This window comes from Scyliorhinus canicula, chromosome 13 (genome assembly GCF_902713615.1).
Source record: "Scyliorhinus canicula chromosome 13, sScyCan1.1, whole genome shotgun sequence".
NCBI lineage: Eukaryota > Metazoa > Chordata > Chondrichthyes > Carcharhiniformes > Scyliorhinidae > Scyliorhinus > Scyliorhinus canicula.
In genome coordinates this window covers 65,644,473-65,666,027 of record NC_052158.1, presented here as the reverse complement: position 1 = coordinate 65,666,027, position 21,555 = coordinate 65,644,473, and the positions used below count along the sequence as shown (strand labels likewise).

General features: G+C 46.9%; 1 protein-coding gene across 6 annotated transcripts in view; it reads left to right on the top strand.

Moving 5' to 3' along the window:
* Positions 1–21,555, top strand: part of LOC119976212 (unconventional myosin-VIIa-like) — a 270,037-nt gene that overhangs the window by 204,348 nt on the left and 44,134 nt on the right. For 5 of the 6 annotated variants that reach the window (XM_038816529.1, XM_038816530.1, XM_038816527.1 and 2 more), the window contains 4 exons: positions 1,303–1,421; positions 1,563–1,720; positions 10,698–10,851; positions 16,456–16,611. In XM_038816529.1, the coding sequence (XP_038672457.1) occupies positions 1,303–1,421; positions 1,563–1,720; positions 10,698–10,851; positions 16,456–16,611 (587 nt within the window). The remainder of the gene's footprint in view (positions 1–1,302; positions 1,422–1,562; positions 1,721–10,697; positions 10,852–16,455; positions 16,612–21,555) is intronic. The other variant, XR_005462884.1, reaches the window with a different exon arrangement.

Here is a 21,555-nt window from a genome sequence, read left to right as displayed (position 1 = left end):
GTCCCACATTACATAGCACATCTCCCTCCTATTACAGAGCCATAACCCATTGAGCACTCCTCCCATTACAACACAAAGTGCTCCTTCCTATTACAAGACTGCGTGCTTCCTCCTATTCTGGGGCCAGGGGTTTCCTCCATCATTATGGGACTGAGCGCTTCCCCCATTATGGGACCGAGTATTCCACCATTATGGGATCAAGCGCTCCCCCAGATAGAGAACTCAATGCTCCCTGTCCTCCGTTATGGGATCAAGGGCCCTCACCTCCATTACAGGACTGAGTACCCCCTGTTACAGAACCGAATGCACCCTCATTACAGGACCCCTGCCCCACCACATTATAGAACCAAATGCTCCCCTGTTATGAGACCTGAGCACCCCTCTGTTAAAAAATTAAATGCTCCCCCGTTACGGGACCGAGCACCTTCCCTCCGTTACAGGATCAAGTGCCCCCCCCCCCAATTATGGAACGAAGTGCTTTCCCTCTTGTTATGGCAATCATTATTGAGGTGACTATCTGGTACAGTTTTGATGAGGTGGACATTCTGCCAGCGACACAGGCACTTTTTCCCCTGGCTGAGTGTAGGAAGTGAGTGGAAGTTATCTTCATTCAGTGTAAAGAATGAATGAAGAGAGCTAACATCACTGGCATAGAATTATAGAATTTACAGTGCAGAAGGAGGCCATTCAGCCCATCGAGCCTGCACCGGTTCTTGGAAAGAGCACCCTACGCAAGGTCAACACCTCCACCCTATCCCCATAACCCAGTAACTCCACCCAACACTAAGGGCAATTTTGGACACTAAGGGCAATTTATCATGGCCAATCCACCTAAGCTGCACATCTTTGGGCTGTGGGAGGAAACCGGAGCACCCGGAGGAAACCCACGCACACACGGGGAGGATGTGCAGACTCCGAACAGACAGTGACCCAAGCCAGAATCGAACCTGGGACGCTGGAGCTGTGAAGCAATTGTGCTATCCACAATGCTACTGTAAACAATGTTTACCCTATAGGATCAGATTGGTGAGTGTTTGACTATGACTCTGCTGGCTGCTCTTCAGAGCCTCTCAAGCTTTAACTTCCCTCCTATTCCTGCTGCCAGTCCACCTAAATGTCAAATGCGTTGTCAGGTCAGAATGATCAGAAAGTGCCTCTGTTTGGACACAGGAAACCATGATAGAATTATTCTCTCTGAGCAGATTAGTAACCTGTTAACTGTGCCATCATCTGAAACCTTTCCCCAGAGCTGTGTGATTTCAAAGAGCCAGTTTTGACATCCTGTTCTTGTTTTGCTGACAGACCTTGATACTCATGTCACCTGACCAGCGACGCCAAGCATCCCAGAATGCCCAGGTGAAGGAACCAGAGGTGAAAATCAAGGCCTACACGCTGGAGGAGTTTTCCTATGACCATTTCAGGTTAATCTGACTCAATGGGATTGTCCCCTTTCCACTCCTGATTTTCCCCTCGTTAAATCTTACAAGTTGCAGGCCAATCTGAACGCTGATCCATCCTTTATCGCAGGTGTTAGCCTCTTTCTTCTTCTCTTCTTTAACCAGGCCCCCGGCCAAGGAATCAATGAGGAAAGTGGTGCTTCCTAAGGCTCATGTGAAGGATCGGATCTGGGCCTGCTCGAAGGAACCTCTGAGACAGCCTTTACTGAAGAGAGTCAGCGCGAGTACAGAGATGGTGGTCGTCGCCTGCCAGGCTTTCACTGATATCCTTTTACTCTGACAGTGAAAGAGCTCCCCATCTACTTTCACCACATCAGGGAACACTGAGACCACTGACACAGCTCTGTATAAATTAGCCTTAGGGTTAAGATCATATTCAGCCCATTGTGTCTATGCGAGCTCTGCAAGCGCATGGGATTGTGGCTCATTCTGTGTGAACACGGGTTGATGTACAGCCCAGCCTGTGTGAACACGGGCTGATATACAGCCCAATCTGTGTGAACACGGGCTGATATACAGCCCATTCTGTGTGAACACGGGCTGATATACAGCCCATTCTGTGTGAACACGGCTGATATACGGTAGCATGGTGGTTAGCATCAATGCTTCACAGCTCCAGGGTCCCAGGTTCGATTCCCGGCTGGGTCACTGTCTGTGTGGAGTCTGCACGTCCTCCCCGTGTGTGTGTGGGTTTCCTCCGGGTGCTCCGGTTTCCTCCCACAGTCCAAAGATGTGCGGGTTAGGTGGATTGGCCATGCTAAATTGCCCGTAGTGTAAGGTTAATGGGGGGATTGTTGGGTTACGGGTATACGGGTTACGTGGGTTTAAGTAGGGTGATCATTGCTCGGCACAACATCGAGGGCCGAAGGGCCTGTTCTGTGCTGTACTGTTCTATGTTCTATGTTCTATATACAGTCCAGTCTGTGTGAACACGGCTAATGTACAGCCAAGTCTGTGTGAACACAAGCTGATATACAGCCCGGTCTCTGTGAACATGGCTGATATACAGCCCAGCCTGTGTGAACACGGCTGATATACAGTCCAGTCTGTGTGAACACGGGCTGACATACAGTCCAGTCTGTGTGAACACGGGCTGACATACAGTCCAGTCTGTGTGAACACGGGCTGATATACAGCCCAGTCTGTGTGAACACATGCAAGCGCACAGCCCTGGCTGGGTAAACACAGGCTGGTGTGTAGCCCACATGTAAAACATCAGATACATATAAAATATAAATACAAATATTCTAACCTGATTCCAAGTAGACCTCTTTGAAACCCCAATAAACAAATTGATGGAGACAGAAAACAATGAGGAAGCAGTCTGAGAACACTCAGTCTCCCTGGATGGGACCAGCTACCGTCAAGGGGATACGGATCCCACTCCAGATGAAATTCTCTATCTCTCAGTCTGGTTGCCCAAAATCCTTTTCACCTCTTCCCGTACTGGATGGTAGATCACAAACTTCTTGACATCAGAACATCTCTACAGTCGAAGATTGCCAAGGTCCATACTCTCCCCACTCCCCCATTTTGAGCGCTCCCTTGACTAGAATAATATCAGCGCTGAGGGAATCTTGCACTAACCGAGGGCCGTTTAACCCCAAGATATTTTGTGGCATATCTATTTTGCCTTGTGTTTGGGTTCTAGATTGGGTTTCTTTAGGGTTAACCTGTTACCCAAAGAATGCTACCCTAGCCTGTTATTTATAAAAACCTTTCTAGTTTATTCGTAGATCTATGGACAGCTCAGTAACTTGACATGAGGTTGAACTTCTGTTTTCCGCCCGATCTGAATGACTTCATCACGTGATATTGCATCATAGTTACATCAGCAGTGACATCACTATCAGCTGCTCCTCAACTTAACCCTTTGGATTGTCATAAAACAAAATAGAAAACGCTTGAAACACTCAGCATCTGAGGAGAGAGAAACATGGATTCGGGAAAAGGTTCCAGTGGATTGGAGAAATGCTAATGTAAAGAGTTTATTTTAAAAGGGAGGAAGACAGAAATAGGCAACTATAGACTAGGTAGTTTGACATCTGTGGTTGGGAAATTGTTAAGAGTTCATTATTAAGGAAGTGTTATGACACCCTGGGCTTGTGCGCTGTCAATTCCAGCCCCAGTTGACGCAGAGTCGCAGCACAATTGAAATTAACTATTCATTTTTAGAAAATACCTGAAGCCGTTGGTCTTTGGCTACCTAATAATGACAGTCACCAGGTTTGTAAATTTAAACACAATTTTTTAAAATTAATAACAATAACTATAATTAAATAGGCAGCAAGTACAACTGGTTAACTATTATCTAATTTCTAACTCCCCTTCTTTAACTTGCCTCACATTCTATATGCACACACGTATACACACACACACACACACATACGACAGACAAACACAGAGGGAAAAGAGGGGTATAAAAAAGAATAATACGAAAGATTAAAGTCTCTGTTTCAGATGGCCATCTTCCAGTTAGATTCTCGGTCTAGGCCTCCAGTTGGAAGTCTTTGCTTTCAGTTTGTTATGGTTTTCACTGTAGATTCATCAGGATCTTAAAACTTCTCTGCAGATTCAGAAACAACAGGCAGCAAACCTTTTGGAGAGAGAGAGAGCAACTCACAGCTTCTTCTCTCTGTGTCCAGGAGTGTCTCTCTGGGTCCTCTTAAAAGCCCTACCTGCCTGAACCCAATCACTGTCTGTCGCCGGGCAGAATACAGTCTCTGGCCATTCCATTGGCCACCAGCTAACTAATCGAACCAAATCCCTCCAATCTCTCGGGTGTCCAGGTTTTCTGTTCAGCATGTAAATCTTCAAAGCATTGTGTATTATTTTGCTACTTTTGAGTTCTTCACTTCCTCTGCTCAACTTGAAAGTACATGTCCATTAAATGTCCACGGATCAAAACGATAATGAGAAAATAAAAGGAATGGAAAATAAGGGAATCAATAGGGAGGGCCCTTGTATACCTCCCTCCCTAAAAGGAATGAAACGTCAGGGCACGGACGTTTCATTATGAGGTAAACAAAACATAAATCATTAACATGCATCCATTCATCCTTTCTTATTGTATAGGTGTGTGCCCCCCCACCCCCCGGCCAGTTCCTACATTGGTAACTACTCAGCCCTTAAACCTGCGACAAAGCAGCCGCTATCACATTATCCCTTCTGGGGACATGTACAATTTTTAAAAAATATATTTTTATTCTCCATTTTCACATTTTCTTCAAGATTTACACCCCACCAACAAACAGGAAACGGTAACGAATACAATGTCAATCCCCTTATTAACAACAACGATCCTATCCTCCCACCACTCCCCAAGCAATGGACCGCATAACAATATAAGCCTCGAATAAAACAAAACCTCCCAAGGAAAACAAAAGATAAAGGAATTAGGAATCGCCTATGGTCACCATTGACATATATATAGTCCACCCACCCCCCCCCCCCCCAAATATTCAATGCCATCCAATCCCTGAAAGAGTACCATGAATGACACCCATGAATTGTAGAACCTCCCCCCCCCCCACCACACACAAATTCCTCATCTCCACTTCCTCATGTAAACTCCTCCCCCAACCTCGGTTCCTTCCCCAAACTTTTCACCCCAGCTAGACTCACCAGAACCAGTTTTACCAGGCTCCGATGGCTGCAGCCCCCCCCCCCCCCCCAACCACTCCCGTTCACTGGCCGACTTAAACCAGCCAGTATGGAGGCCCCCATCCGGGTCTCCTTCCCCTTGCCCAGGAAAAAACAGGAAATTCCCTTTAGCACACAACCCCGGCATACACACCCAAGCCCCAAAGAACCATCATTGCAAATGAAAGTCCCAACTCCTCCCTTGTCCAGATGTACGGCCGTCAACTCATTTAGTACATACACCAACATGCAGTGAGAAAATAAAGTTACATGAAGCTACATCGGTACAAGACCCGCTCTCAGTCCCAATACTCAATTCTGCCACAGTCCTTCTGCCTTCGCAAACTCCTCCGCCGCTTCCACCATCCCAAAATAAAAGTCCTGGGATTTGTAGGCCCTCAACTTAGCTGGACATACTATGCCACACTGCACCTTGCTGATGTACAGTGCCTTTTTCACCTGGCTGAAGGCCACCTGCCTCCTCGCCAGCTCCACCATAAAGTACTGGTATATACGTATACCAGCTCCAGCCCACTGCACCTCCCACTTCTGCTTTGCCCAGCACAGGACCTTATCCTTCATGCTGTACCTACAGAAACAAACAGTTACTAGTCTTGGCTGCTCACTCGCCTTTGGTATAGGCTTCCATGACTTATGAGCCCAATCCAGTTCGTATCGAGAGGAATTGTCCCCCTCCCCCAACAGCTCTGCCAACATCGTGGCAAAATACTCCGTCAGCCTCGGGCCTTCCACCCCTTCGGGCAAACCCACGATCCTCAGATTCTGCCGCCTGGATCTGTTTTCCAGGTCTTCAATTTTGGCTCGCAGACCCTTGTTGGTCTCTATCACCCTCCGCAGCTCCTTCCTCATCGAGTTGAGTTGATCATTGTGCTGTGAAAATGCCTCTTCCACTTCCTTCAGTGCCTCACCTTGCTCCCGCACCTCCGCCGCTGCGTTCGATACCGCCGCTCTCACCGAGGCAATCACCTCCTCCACCAACACTTCAAATACTGCCCCATCTCCTTCATCATCGCTTCCATGTGCTTTGTGAACTGTTTTTCAAGTTCCACGGCCATCACCTAGGTCACTTCTTCTGCTGTGAGCAATGCAGCCTCCCCTGGTGCCCCAGCTTCCGCTTTCCTTGCAGTCCCCACGCTGACCTTTCCACTCCCCGGCGCACGGCCGTTTTTCCCCCCAACATGGACATCTCTCCTCACTGTGCCTTTTTACTGCTTTTGCAGCCTCCGTTGCCCCTGGGACTGGGCATTAAGACCCCGAAAATTCCGTTCCCAAAAGGGAGCCCTCCAGTGTGCGGCTGCCTCCCGCCCGCCACACCGGAAGTCTGGACATGTACAATTTTAACATTGAATTATAATAACAAACTCCAAAGGAATTACCTTGGGTTCCAAATTTCTAACTTTTCTATAAACGCAAGCGGATTATGGTCTGTATAAACTAAACTTTGTTTATTGTCATCTCAGACATATACTTCAAAATGCTGAAGGGCTAGAAGCTTCCTTTTCAATGGTGAAATATGTTCTTTGGCATGGACTTAAGTTTTTTTTTAAATATCCCACTGACCTCTCTATTCCTGCAGTAGTAGCCCTGTCCCCATCCCCAGGTCACTGGCATCCATCGTCTGGAAAAATCCCGTATGTCCAGCACTGGTTTGCCCACTAACATGCCCCTCAATCTCCCAAACTCTACTGTGGACCACAACGTTTTCGCTTGTTTCCGCAACATATCCACCGTGCACTGGATTTCCGCCTCTAACTGAGCCAGTCTCCATGGGTTCAGTTGAAACAGATGTTGCTTTATTACTTTGGAGTTTCCTATGCCTACATCATGATTAGTTAACGTAGTGCACCCTGATGTTACCCTACAATTCTGATCATATTTTTTCAGTATCTTTTTTAGATCTTTTAGCTGTGCTTCTTTTAAATAGGCAAACCCGGTCTCTAATTATCCTGGGATGTCCGTATTTGTTAGTCGAACCACAGGAAGGTCATTCTGTGAACTGTCGACCACTTTTCCTACCTCACTCTTCCCATCTCTGTCCTCTTCCACTACTACGACCCAACACACTTGTTTCTTCCTATCCTCTTCCCAACGATGGTATTTTTTCCAGCATATTTATGTGGTTCTTCTTCCTGTGGTCTGGAGTATCTATTAAGTCAGTCACCTTACTCGCCCTCCTAACCACTTTTATAGGAGCCACTGAATTTCACTTTCAGAGGTTCGTCCTGCAAAGGCAACAATATCAGTATCTCAACATCAGCCTGGAATATTCTGGACCTGGCACATTTGTCTGTCCACATTTCCATTCTTGCTCCCGAAACCTTTAAATGCTCTTGGATTACCTGACAAGCTCCTGTGGATCTTTCCCGAAACAAGTGCATGTAATCCAGCATTGAGGATTCATCCTGTTTTAGAAACTTTTCTTTTTATCAATTTTGATGGGCCCTGTATTTCATGCCCATAAACTAAATCACAATGGGCTAAACCCAATGGATTCATTCGGAGGATCTCTGGTGGAAATTAGTAAAACAATCCAATCTCTTGGATATTCATGTGACTAGGCCCTAATCATGGTTTTGAGAGCCTGATGATATCTCTCCAAATCTCCCTGATAGGCGGTTGATTTTAATTGTTTGGTACCTAAACTACAAATTATGTCCTGGAAAATTTTAGACATAAAGTTAGAACCCTGGTCAGATTGTACTTCTACAGGTAGGCCAGAGCATGTGAAAAGCTGTGTCAACTTTTCCACTATTATCTTAGCTGTAATTGTTCTTAAATGTATAGCTTCACAAAATCGAGCAGTCATATCCTGACGGTAAGAATGTATTGATGCTCTGCCTTCATTTTAGGCAATGGTCCTACACAATATAGCAATACCCAACTAAATGGTTCTTCAAACACTGGTATGGGTATTAAAGGTGCTGATTTAATCACAGGCTGTGGTTTACCTATCACATGGCAGGTATGACAGGTTCTACAGAATTGCACTGCATCCTTACGCAGGTCAGGAAAAATGCCTGTTGACAGGTGCCTGAGTTTTCCGAATTCCCACATGTTCTGCCCTTGATATCTCATGTGCTATCTGTAGTACTTCCCTATGATATTTTGGGGGTACCACTATCTGATGAACAACTGCCCATTCCTCATCCACAGGTCCATGAGGATATCTCCGCTTCCTCATCAGAGCTCTGTTCTTAATGTAATAGCAGTCTGGAAACCCCTGAGCCTCAACCTCTGTGAGAGCTGCCTGTGCTAATCTATGTATCACTGGATCTGCCTCCTGGGTCTCAATTAATGAAGTTCTACTGAACACTTCCTCAGAATTCTCCTCATTCTCAAGGATAGTTTGGCCAGTCTACCAGCTGATTGTGACTTGACTTTAATCTCTGGTGGTGAACATAGTTTAGCCACGGCCCTGGTCACCACACATTTTTTAAAATATAAATTTAGAGTACCCAATTCATTTTTTCAATTAAGGGACAATTTAGCGTGGCCAATCAACCTACCCTGCACATCTTTGGGTTGTGAGGGTGAAACCCACGCAAACACGGGGAGAATGTGCAAACTCCACAGTGACCCAAAGCCGGGATCGAACCTGCGACCTTGGCGCTGTGAGACAGCAATGCTAACCGCTGTACCACCGTGTTGCCCTTTGGTCACCACATATGATGGAAAAATATGTGAAAATAGTTCCTGTAACTTTTCTGTCTCCTTATCTTCCCTTGGACTGTCTGTGATTATGGGTGACGCTATAACCTTCACTCCTGTCAAATCATTACCCAAAAGTAAAACCTGTCAGTCCTCTGGTAACAGCTTAACCACTCCGACAACTACTGGACCTGACACTAAATCACACTCCAATTGTACTTTATACAATGGAACTGGAACATAATCTCCACCTACCCTGAGACTGTGGCCTGTGTTTTAGATTCCCCAATTTTTAGATTCTCAACGTGCGCCCTACAATACCCCTTCAGAATTTACAGGGTTTCCATGAGATCGCCTCTCAGTCTTCCAAACTCCAGAGAATATGCGCCCAATTTCCGCACCTTTTAAAGAAAAATCAGCTTTTGGATTCTTACGACCAATTTCCCTATATTGTTCTCCATCTGACACCTCGTTGCTCACTCACATAGCCTGTCTATATCTGCAGCCTCTCTGTGTCCTCCCCACAACCTATCCTCTCCACACAGCCTGGTGTCAGCAAACTTGGATAAATTAGTCTCTTTCTTCATCTAAGTCACTAATATAGTTTGTAAATAGTTAAGGCCCCAGCACTGATGCTAGTGGCACTCCACTATTCACAACTGGGAAAAAGGTTCGATTGTGCCCACTCTCTTTTCTATCCGTTAACCACTCCTTTATCCATGCTAATTTATCACCCACAGCTTCATGAACCCGTATCTTGCCCATTAACCTTATCGAATGCCTTTTGGAAATCCAGTTAAACTACATCTACTGGTTTCCCTTTATCTACCCTCCTAATTACATCCTCAAAAAAACCTAATAAATTTGTCAAAAGGATTTCCCTTAAGGCTCAGGAAATTGGAAACATTTAAAGTGATCGAGGGCATCAGAAGAGCCATGGATGTGGGAAGGGAGAGACAAGGGGAGAAAAAAATGGATTCAAGGTAGGAAGAAATCAGTTCATCGGGGCAGGAGCAAGCTGAAAAGATAAGTCTACCAGGGAAATGTTGTTTATGGATCTTGGGAAGGAGGTAGAAGTGTGTAGTATGGAGTTAAGGAATGGGCTGGGAAGCTGTGGAGATATGATCACTGGAGGAGATGATATCAGTGACTCCTCTGGAGTCAATAACTTGATGTTTGGTGGTGTGGCCCTGGCCTACAGGAGAGGTAGAAGGATGTGTCAGAGATTTGGAGTTCAGCATCTGAAAATTAGAGATCAGTTCATATAATAGCAACAGAACCACCCTTTCCCAGTGGGTAGAGGAACATTGATACCTAGAATCGTAGGTGAATCTAAAAAAAATGTAGTATGATTGTCATCGATGGTTAACCTACCTGTGTTGGTCACCAGATACTCCTCCTGCAGCTAGTTAAACACAAAATTAGGTCTAGGCTGCTCCAAAATGGTGTCAGGGAGCACGTCTTCACACAGAGGAGTGGTCATCTGGAACTCTGTCCTCCCTAAAATGCTCCTGGGGAGGAACATTTCAAAACTGAGATTGTCAGATTTTTGTTATGCGAGAGTGTTAAGAGTTAAAATCTAGATAGCTCATGATCGGATTGAATGGCGGAACAGACTAAAGGGGCTGAATGGCCTCCTGCTCTTGCAGCAGTCGGGTTTAATGATGAGAATACTGCAGTTAACATTGAGGAGTCACACTCCTTGTGGGCCGAGCTTGGGGGAAGTGAGGTTTTAGTCATGGCCTGCAGGCTGAGGCACAAACAATCATTTCAAATGTGGGCTCCCATCTCAGACATACCAGACCTGCTTGGCCCCAGATTAAAGACAAGGAGAAGCAATGACCTCCCCCAAAACTAAAGGGCATAACATTTGTCCTATTTGTCTATGGCTCACTTCCATCTCTCGAACATCCTTAACCAGTCTCTCACCCATTATGAGGTACATGGGAGATTACCCAGGGAAGCTGGCCAAGTCTGGTACTGAGCTGACTGATCTGATATTCTCAGCGGCACTGCAGGAGGACACACTACAGGACGAGATCTACTGCCAGATTGTGAAGCAGCTGACAGATAATTGTAACAGGTAAGAATCCGAGCCCGAGGCCAAAACCCTGCAGCTACTTATGGGCCATGAGAAACCTGCCATCTTTTGCTCCATGGGTCTGAGAGTGTCTCACTGAACTAATGCACTGGACACCGGCCTATCTTACTGAGCCTAAAACAGTGTGTGGCTGCGTGTTATAACTCACCTTGTACAGATTAGCTCCAGATTTACACTGTGGGTCAATAAAGAACTGCCCATTTGGCTTTGGTGACAGGCAAGGCCATAAACCCTCTGGGATTTAACAGGACATATCTACCCTTGACGTACTGTACAAGCGTCCCAATGTAACCCGAGTTTCCCTGCATTTTTCTTAGTTATTCATGGCATTTAGGCCTCTCGTTTGGGCCTTTGATTGTCCCTCTCAACCTGCGCCTTTTGTTTCTACTACTTTTTACTCCCCTCTACTTTTCTTTCAACTCCTCCTTGCTCTCTCCCCCCTGCTATTGTGCCTCCTTTCATTTGTCCCCTCTCAGGTACTGTGCCCTCCCAAACCCCCGCTGTGATTGTGGTACAAGGGTGTTCGGGTTAGTAAAGGTTGACATACGAGTGGAGAACAGTTTTGCCCACGGTATGACATAGAGAGTCTCTTGATGGTGGACTGAATATCAAGGATTCTGGAAGAAGCAAGCATGGAGACAGCCCCCCTGCAGGGCAGTACCTTGATGATATATATAGTTATAGGTTACTGATAAATTGTTTTAATGTCAACTGCACAAGCCTCCAGACCTCTTAGTGAGACATCAAACAACCTTACAATATAGTGGCAGCGATGGGTAGACCCCGAAATCCCAAAAGCATGAAAAATTAAAGAAACTGCAATCTGACCTGTAAGATGTATGCCTGAATTGAAGGTACATTTGGAGATCATCTGAAAAGCAGCTGCATTTCAGACCTGGAGGTTGAAAAGGACTCCATCAGAGCACATAGATAAAGATAGATAGATAAATACAGCACAGAACAGGCCCTTCGGCCCACGATGTTGCGCCGAACTTTTGTCCTAGGTTAATCATAGAATTTTGGACAATTTTTCATGGCCAATCCATGTAGTTCCTGTGCCAGACCTTAGTGAATGCAGAGTCAAGTGACCTGGCCAGATCACAAAATGCTGAATAAAATTCCAAAAAGGCTGAAGGCAGAAGAATAATCCAATGTGCAGCTAAAAATAATAACCTGAGTGAACACAGAGTAAAAGGACCTAGCCAGATCACATAAAGGGGCTGGTTTAGCACAGTAGGGGCTGGTTTAGCACAGTGGGCTAAACAGCTGGCTTGTAATGCAGAACAAGGCCAGCAGCGCGGGTTCAATTTCTGTACCGGCCTCCCCGAACAGGCGCCGGAATGTGGCGACTAGGGGCTTTTCGCAGTAACTTCATTGAAGCCTACTTGTGACAAGTGATTATTATTATTAAAGGGTGAGTAAAATATAGTAAAAGGGTAGAAATTACAGCAATAATCAGCACTAATATATATGGAAGAAAGTGACAGCACAGGTCCACAATTGGCACCACAACCTATGGAGGTCGAGGGTGAATGATTGAAAAAGTGTTTTTAATTGGCAACCACAGTCTAAAATCCCTTTCCTATCAATTATTTAAGCTTAAAATAAGTACCTGGCGTAGAACCATAGAATTGAATTCCTACAGTGCAAAAGGATGCCATTTGGCCCATCATAGCTGCACCGATCTTTTGAAAGACAGGCCCACTCCCCTGACCTATCCCTTTAACCACACCTGACCTGCACATCTTTGGACAGTAAGGGCAATTTATCATGGCCAATCCACGTAACCTGCACATCTTTAGACAGTGGGAGGAAACCGGAGCACCCGGAGGAAACCCACGCAGACACGGGGAGGCGATTCTCTAGGCCTGCGCCGGGCCGGAGAATCGGCGCAACTGCGCCACGATGCCCCAACACTGGCGCGCGATTCTCTGAGGTGCAGAGAATCGGCGCCATTTGCTGCCGATTCTCTGGCCCGGATGGGCCAAGCGGCCGCGCCGATACGACAGAATCCCGCTGGTGCCGTTCACCCTGGTCGCTGCCAGCGGGAACTCTGCGGGAACGGTCGGGAGGGGGGCAGCCTGTGGGGGGGAGCCTCCGATGGGGTCTGGCCTGCGATCGGGATCCACCAATTGGCGGGCCGGCCACCCCCCCCCCCCCCGGGCCTACTTCCTGGCCCAACTGCGCATGCGTGGATTGGCGCGACGCCCATTTGGCATCGCGTAAGGAGGCTGGAGTGGCGTGAACCGCTCCATGCCATGCTGGCCCCCTATGGGGGCCAGAATCTGTCGTACCCGGGCCCTGTTCGCGCCATCGTGAAATGCGACGGCGTTCATGACGCCGTGAACACTTCGGCCCAAAATTGGAGAATCGCCCCCAGGGAGAATGTGCACAGTCTCACAAGGCTGAAATTGTAGCCAGGTCCGTGGTGCTGTGAGGCAGCAGTGCTAACCAGTGTGCTGCCGCTTGTTTGAAGATTTCTTGCAGAATTGACTACTTTAAAGAGTCGGGCTCGCGATCGCAGTGGGAGACTGCCAAAACCCAACAAGCGCATGAAGAAAATGTGAAAGAATGCCTTCGGCAGTATCATCTTGCAAGAGAGATCAATCTGAGCTCATGCAAGTGCCAAAGCTGACATGAAAATTGGGCATCATGGAGAAAGAAAGTTTTTAATTGCAAGTGTCCATCAGGATTAAGTTAGAAATCAGAAAAAGTACAGATTTTTATACTTGTTTAGTATATTTGTGGGTGAAGTAATCCTAATGCAAGGCATTGATAACTCCTCAACCAGTTTTAATGAAGTATTAAAAGCCTTTGATAAATATTTAAACTCCAAATTGTTGAGGAAGCTGATCATACGTTCCAAAATGCCCCCAATAAAGCACTGAGAGAGCAAGGAGGCCCTTGGGCAAGGTAGAAGAGAGGCCTGAAGCCAAAGGAGATAATATTGAAGCAAACCACAAGATGGTCACAGACCATGTCAGTGCATGAGCCGAAAGGTTTAGTCCAGAAAAAAGAAGAGGCTGGGAATCAGCTGAAAGTCTTCAAAATCGAGCTTTTTGAAAATGCCGACGCATTACCCAAACTGCAATGGAGCAAGCAAATGGCTTCGAATGAAGGAAAGTTACCTGACGTGACCAAAAGAGAAAAAAAAATCTGCAAAATAAAAATGAAGCTATTCCACTGGAAGATGTGGAAGCTGAGTTGGATGATGCCAGCCAGAACAGGCAGCCAGAATGGCTCAGATGGTAGCACCCCTTGTTGGCTGAGGTACAAGGTTATGGGTTCAAATCATGCTCTGGGACTTGTTCCCAAAATGGGTAGCTGACACTTCAGTCCAGAGTGAGGTGCTGCACTGCCATCGCTGCTCTCTTTCAGGCAAGATGTTAAACCAAGGCCCTGTTGGGTGGGGATGCGATACTGTTTTGAAGAACAGTGGGGGAGATCTTCCTGGTATCCCGTCCAATATTTATCGCACACTGACCATCACAAAAACAGATTATTATCATTACCTCATTGCTGTTTGTGGGAGCTTGCTGTGCACAAGTTGGCTGCTAATTTTCGTACAGTTAGTGCACCTGGCTGTGAAGCACATTGTAATGCCTTGCATTGATGAAAAGCACTATATAAATGCAAGTCTTTCTTTTATTCAAGGGATGAAGCTTTGAACATTTATGCTAGACAATTGTGTCAGCCTTTCATCTCCATATCTGCCCAGCCACATCAAATAGTATTTGGTCCCATTGTCCTAAGTCAAACCTGCTGCCCACTCCAAAATGCAAAAATAACCCCTCATCTCATCTCTTTACTACAACCGTCATCTTAAACCCTTCTCACCTGCTTGCCTCTGGGCGTGATTGCACTTGCCTGGTTCCATTCTTATCCAGAAGTAGGCAAACATCAAGTGCAATGGCTTCTCTTCCTCCCTCTGGTGTCCCCAAGGATTTATCCATGATCTACTCCTATTTCCCATCTACTTGCTGCCCCTTGGAGACAGCATCACATGAACGCTGATGCCATCCACCTCTGTTCCACCGCCATCTGTTTTGCCAAAGCCACTATTTCTTGTTTATTATATTGCCCATATAACATTCATCTCTGGATGTGCAGAACAATCCCCCAATTATATATCGGGAGGACAGAAAGCATTGTCTTCAATCTCCACTCTGTTCCCTCGCCAATGACTCCATCCCTCTCCCTGGCAACACTCTGAGGCAGAACCAAACTGTTTGCAACCTTGGTGTTGCATTTGGCCTTGAGGTAAGAATCTGACCAGATGTCTCCACACCATCAGCAAGACCATCTACCTCCAGCTCTAACATCCCTCGACTCTTCCCTGTCTTGGTTTGTCTGCCTCTTGAAATCCTCATTTGTGATTTTTACCTCCGGTCTTGACTCTTCCTCCTGCCCATTTTCCAATATTCTGTCCACTGTAAACTTGAGGTCATCCCAAACTCTGCTACCTGTATCCTAACTCCCACTGAGTACTGATTACCCATCACCCTTGTGCTCGCTGACACCCGATCCAGACACACCTCACCTCATCCTTGATTGAAAATCCCTCCGTGGCTCCATGCCTCCCTACCTCTATTAACTCCTGCAGCTCCACACTCATTGAGATCTCTCTGCTCATCTAATTCTAGTCTCTTGTGCATCCCCCGTTTTAATCACTCCACCCTTGGTGCCTGTGTGGGCCCTGAGCTCTGGAATTCCTTTCCTACACCTCTCCACCTCTTGATCTCACTCTGCTTCTTTAAGACATTTCTTAAAACCCATCTATTTCATCACGATTTTGGTCATCTGACCAAATATTTCCATATGTGTCTCGGTGTCAAATATTCTTGGATTAAAGCCCCTTTGAAGCATATTAGTATGTTTTACAATGTTAAAGGTATCATATAAATACAAAATAAATAGTTTATTGTCCTGAAGCCTCTGGGAATTAATGATTAATCTTCCTGACACTGCTGTGAGCAACAAAGCCCATCAAAGAAATAGAGGTGGAAGTAAATGTAATGATCTGCATAAGCAATTATGTAGAAAATGATGTAAATGACCTCCAACCAGCAGGTGGCAGTGTACATCTACCACGTGACTGTACATCAAGGAGTCTGGAGATAGCCGTGTTAGTGCATAGTCATACTTGCAGTAGCTCTAGTCTAATTTATCATTAATAGTTGTTTGTAAAATATTTCTCATAGTTATCTTAACCACGCATTTGTTTTATAATAAAATACTTTCGTCAAGAACTAGATGTTCTAGTCAATAAATAGACTGTCACCTTTTGCTTGGCTAGCTGGCAGTTTATCATAAGAATTGGCATGTCTAGCACGTAATCATTGGAGTGTGGGGGTGGGGAGGTTGGAGCGGTTGGGGGGGGGGGTGGATGCTGGAGCCTGGTGACAGAGCATGTGATGGAATCGGGAGCACACGGTTGGCAACTCTAGGTTCAGGGGGAAGGCCCACCTCCTTCTTGGGGGCAGCTGAGAATGGACAAACTTGAACAATTGTGGGCTGGATCAGATTGTTGTAAACAGCCACTTGGTGAACTGATGCACTGATTCTCTCTCTGCTTCTGACTCTCAGATACAGTGTAGACAATGGCTGGCAGCTCCTCTGGCTCTGCACTGGCCTCTTCCCTCCCAGTAACGCCCTGCTGCCTCATGTGAAGAGGTTCCTCGAGACCCACCCAGGAGAGAGGCTGGCAGCGGACTGCATTCAAAGATTAAACAAGGTGAAAAGGTACAGTAACAGTGTGTTCTTTCTGGCTGCGATAATGACTGTATACATAATTTTTGGTTAATGTGAGAGGTGGAATTCTAGGATGGATTTTTTTTAATCAGTTCAGCTCACATACCACCTATATTTAATACAGTCTAATACATGTTTTGTAATGGTGCCGGCAGGATTGTAATCAACCTGAGTCAACATGAGTCTCAATTGGGCAGAACATGGGGCATTTTGCATTTATGGCAAGTCCTTTGCCTCCCGCATGTGATCGTACAACCTAGTTGGCGATTCAGATTATAATTACAGCCACATAGCCACTCCTGCCATGGGAATGACAGCTGTAAAAACAATGGAATTGTCAGAGATATGAAGGAAATAGGAACCTGGGGAGTGAGCTGCCTTTTGGACATTGCTTCATTCCCACTGGGAATTAAGGAATTTACTGAATTTTAACTGTATGAAGGCCATTACCACAATTCGGAACATTAGCCCCAGAGGCTTCAGAATTGATGAAGCGACGGAATTGAGAGATGAGCAGGTTAAAAGGATGGTGCGAGAATGCGGAGAGTATGTTTTGCTGGGCATGCACCATTACTGTGTTTGTATTACATATGTGAGCACATGTATGTGTACATACACTAGTTCATATACATATACTTGTGTCTGCATTACATGTCTATATCCATGTAACTGTGTACATCTACAGGATGCGCCTATAAACATGCATGCTTGTGTGTGTGTATGTATATTTACATATATATATATATATTACGGGTACGATTTCCCACCACATTGCGCTCGGCACCGATCTACGGAGCATCGCAGGAGAGGCCCAAATTGGGCTTTGAGCTGAGTGGAAACCGCATGCGAGGTACCTGACCCCGCGGCGCCTGTGGCAATCTGGATCACAATCTTGTTGGGCATGATCCAGATAATCATACTTAAGTGATCCATTAGGCTTATTTAAATATGCGCAGCCTATTTGAGGATGCATTTTCCCGGCGCCTAGCAGTCTCCGGCCACACCGGTGTCTATATACATGTATTTGTGTTGTATACATTGTGTTTATACACATGTACCTGTGTCTGGGTATATACATTGTGTCTATATACATGTAGCTGTGTCTGGGTCTATATACATTGTGTCTATATACATGTAGCTGTGTCTGGGTATATATACATTGTGTCTATATACATGTAGCTGTGTCTGGGTCTATATACATTGTGTCTATACATGTAGCTGTGTCTGGGTCTATATACATTGTGTCTATATACGTGTAGCTGTGTCTGGGTATATACATTGTGTCTATACACATGTACCTGTGTCTGGGTATATACATTGTGTCTATATACATGTAGCTGTGTCTGGGTCTATATACATTGTGTCTATATACATGTAGCTGTGTCTGGGTCTATATACATTGTGTCTATATACATGTAGCTGTGTCTGGGTCTATATACATTGTGTCTATATACATGTAGCTGTGTCTGGGTATATACATTGTGTCTATCTGAGTATTTATAATTTTTTCTATATACATGTTCTGTATCTGGGTATATATACATTTGGCGCGATTCTCCGCACTCCCAACGGTGCGGAGAATAGCGTGGCTCGTAAAATTTTACGGCCACGCTGTTCCGACGCCCTCCCGCTATTCTCCCCCCCCCCCACAACCGACTCCCGATACGAATCGCTGCCGCCGTTTTTTTACGGCCGGCAGCGATTCTCAGCTGTTCGATGGGCCGAGTTCCCAGCCCTTTACGGCTGTTTTTACGAACGACAAACACACCTGGTCTGGCTGTTCGTAAAAACCGATCGCGGGCAGCGGGTCCGATGCCCGCGCACTCTTTGTCCCTCCGCCGCCCCGCTGTATCACTTCGCGGGGCGGCTGAGGGGCATCCCGGCCCGCGCATGCGCAGGTTTCGCGCAAATGCGCGATGACGTCATCCGCGTATGCGCGGGTTGGAGTCTTCCAATCCGCGCATGCGCGGCTGATGTCATATGACGCGTCAGCCGGCGCTAACTCTGGCAAGCGGGCTTAACGAAATTCGTTAAGCCCGCGATGCCGGAGTTTACGGCGTCGGCATGCTAGCCCCGACCGGGGATCAGAATCGGTTCCCGGTCAGGAAGGGGGGGGCTGGCGTCAAACCCGCCCGGATTTGACGCCAGCCTTACGATTTCTCCCCATATGGGAGAATCGCGCCCATTGTGTCTATATACATGTTCTGTATCTGGGTATATATACATTGTGTCTATGTACATGTTCTGTATCTGGGTATATATACATTGTGTCTATATACGTACCTGTGTCTGGATATATATAAATTATGTCTATATACATGTAGCTGTGTCTGAGTATATAAATATTACAGGGGCAGAATATTTGCTAAAAATATCAGTGACAATCTTGGTGCGAAAACTGGTGTGATATTCCACTTGCACAATCTTGGTGCGAAAATTGACTGCAATTTTTAGGCACATCGAAAAATAAACTTTCCCCATGTGAAAACACTGCACGTGAAATGCATCCGATTTGCCTGCTTCATCTAAGCACTTTACTCAAGGGGGCGCTGCATTTAAACGGCTCCACTGCACTTGCTCTCGTTCAAGGAGGATGGCAGCGAGGAAACCTGTTCCTAGATTTACAGAGGGTGCCCTCACCCACATGCTAGATGCCATGGAGCAATGATCTACTCCGTTCTGCCAGGGTAAGTGGTCTCTGTATCCTCTCTGAGCGCCACCTTGCCGTCACCCCTCGGAATGTCACCTCGACTCCACATGCTGCACCCGACCATAAGCTTCCTCATACCCCAAGGCACTGGTCTTCAGAACCCCAAGCTTCTTGTGCACAGTTCCCATACTTGCCAGGATTCATTGACATCTGACCTGCCAGGCAGCGAGCTATCGTCAACCCCATTTGTGATTCTGCAGGAAAAACATGCCCACAACTGTTGCAAGTGAGAAACGACGGGCAGTGCCATGCCCAAGCTGAGGATCCTACCTCCTTTTGAGGGGGGAGCCTTGGAACACAGAGGGTAGGAGCAGGAGCTGGCCTCCCCTCTGAGCTGAGAGCGAGGTGGGCCAGCCAGAGAAAAGTGAGGAGCCTCCGTACGTTCAACCAGATGATCAATCTCAAGTGTGTCCGTGTATCGCAGACCATTTCCCTGGCCATGTATTAATACTATCTTCCTTTCCTTGTAGGAACATCACCCGATCAGCCTGACCCATTCAGGGTCCCATGGTCCAATGGTCCCACAGGGTCCCATGGCCCACCCTGGGCAGGGTCTCGGAGATGTCGGAGGAGGAGGAAAGTGTAGAAGCATCCTGGCTTTCACCTGCACCGTCCACCATCACAGAGACACACACTCTGGTGGGCAATCTTAGCAGGCAGGCTTCTGGGTCACATTCTGGTGAGCACCACACTGCTTCTGATGAACATCAGATGGAGGCAGGGACGTCCCAGGAATCAGACTTTTGGAGGTCTGCTGGATCCCAGGACACAGCTGTGTCCAGCCAGGTGTCGGGCCTGTGGACACGTTGTGCTTCAGCTGCTGGAGATGTAAATGCTGAGCCAGGATGGGGTTGCACTCCTGCGACTGCAAGGCCAAATGAAATGAAATGAAAAAAATGAAATGAAATGAAAATTGCTTATTGTCACAATTAGGCTTCAAATTAAGTTACTGTGAAAAGCCCCTTGAGGAGTCCCACAGCCTTCTGACAGGAGATGGTGGCGGCAATGCAATGCATCCAGGCCAACATTGAAAGGGTGGTATCCGCAGTGGAAAGCCTGGGGTTTGAAGTTAGACCCATGGCAGGAGAACTCTGAAGCATTGCTCAGTCTCTGAATACCACGGCTGAGGACTTCAACTGCATGGTGCAGACAATGGTGCAGACAATGGTGAGCCTCCAGGACTGGCAGCACCAGACAATGTTGAGGCTTCTGGAGCTCACTCCAGCTGCCCCTCCATCCCATGGAGTAGCCAGGGGCCCAGGAGCACCTGGAGGGAGGAGGATCCGCTGGAGAATATCCCAGGGCTCTTCATACAGAAGGTCTGGGAGGGCCCAGCATATCTGAATCCCCCCCCCCCTCTCCCCCTTCCTGAGACTGGCGCAAGTCAGGCACAGCGGGCAGAAAAGGGTGACATGACAACACCAGTCCCACCTGAAAGTAGACCAGGGCCCTCTATGTCCCAGCCCTCCAGAGGACGCTCTCAAGGCACATCAGGCAACAGGGCGTGAAAGGCAACAGGCCACCTCCACCTCTGATGCGCATCCGGGGAATACACCTAGATGTAGTGGGAGAGTTTGCAAGGAATTGTAGGAGCACAGTGTGGGCAGGGGTGAATTTAGGCGCTACTGGTTGAGATAGATTGTCACATCGCATTTTGATAGGTCACTGCATTATGCAGCGCGGTAGCACAGTGGTGAGCACTGTTGCCTCACAGTGCCAGGTTCAATTCCCTCTTGGGTCACTGTGCGGAGCCTTCAAGTCTCCCCGTGTCTTCATTGGTTTCCTCCCACAACCATCTGATGGATATTGAGGGCCAAAGAAAACAACTGTATTCCGATGGGGAGAAACGCCATGTCACTGGGAGGTGGATTATCGATTCTGAGCCGTTGATGAGCAACAACAATATTTAATAATAATCTTCATTAGCATTTTCCCTGGAAAACAGGTACACACATGCATGACCCGCATTTGATGGTCGCATACCAGCTGTACTCTGAGGGATTGGAACCCTTTCCAGTTGATGAAGGGAACTCCCTGGTGCCACACGGCACAGAGAGCAACATGGGTGGAGTCTATCACCCCCTGCATCATGGCAGACCAGCTATGTAGCTCACTCACCTTGCTGGGCCTGGTCCACAACAAAGTGGATGTAGTCCAGAGCCAGCTTGATGTCGCAGCTGCTGACCATCATTATGTCCCCTGACCCATTGGCCTCCCTGACCTGG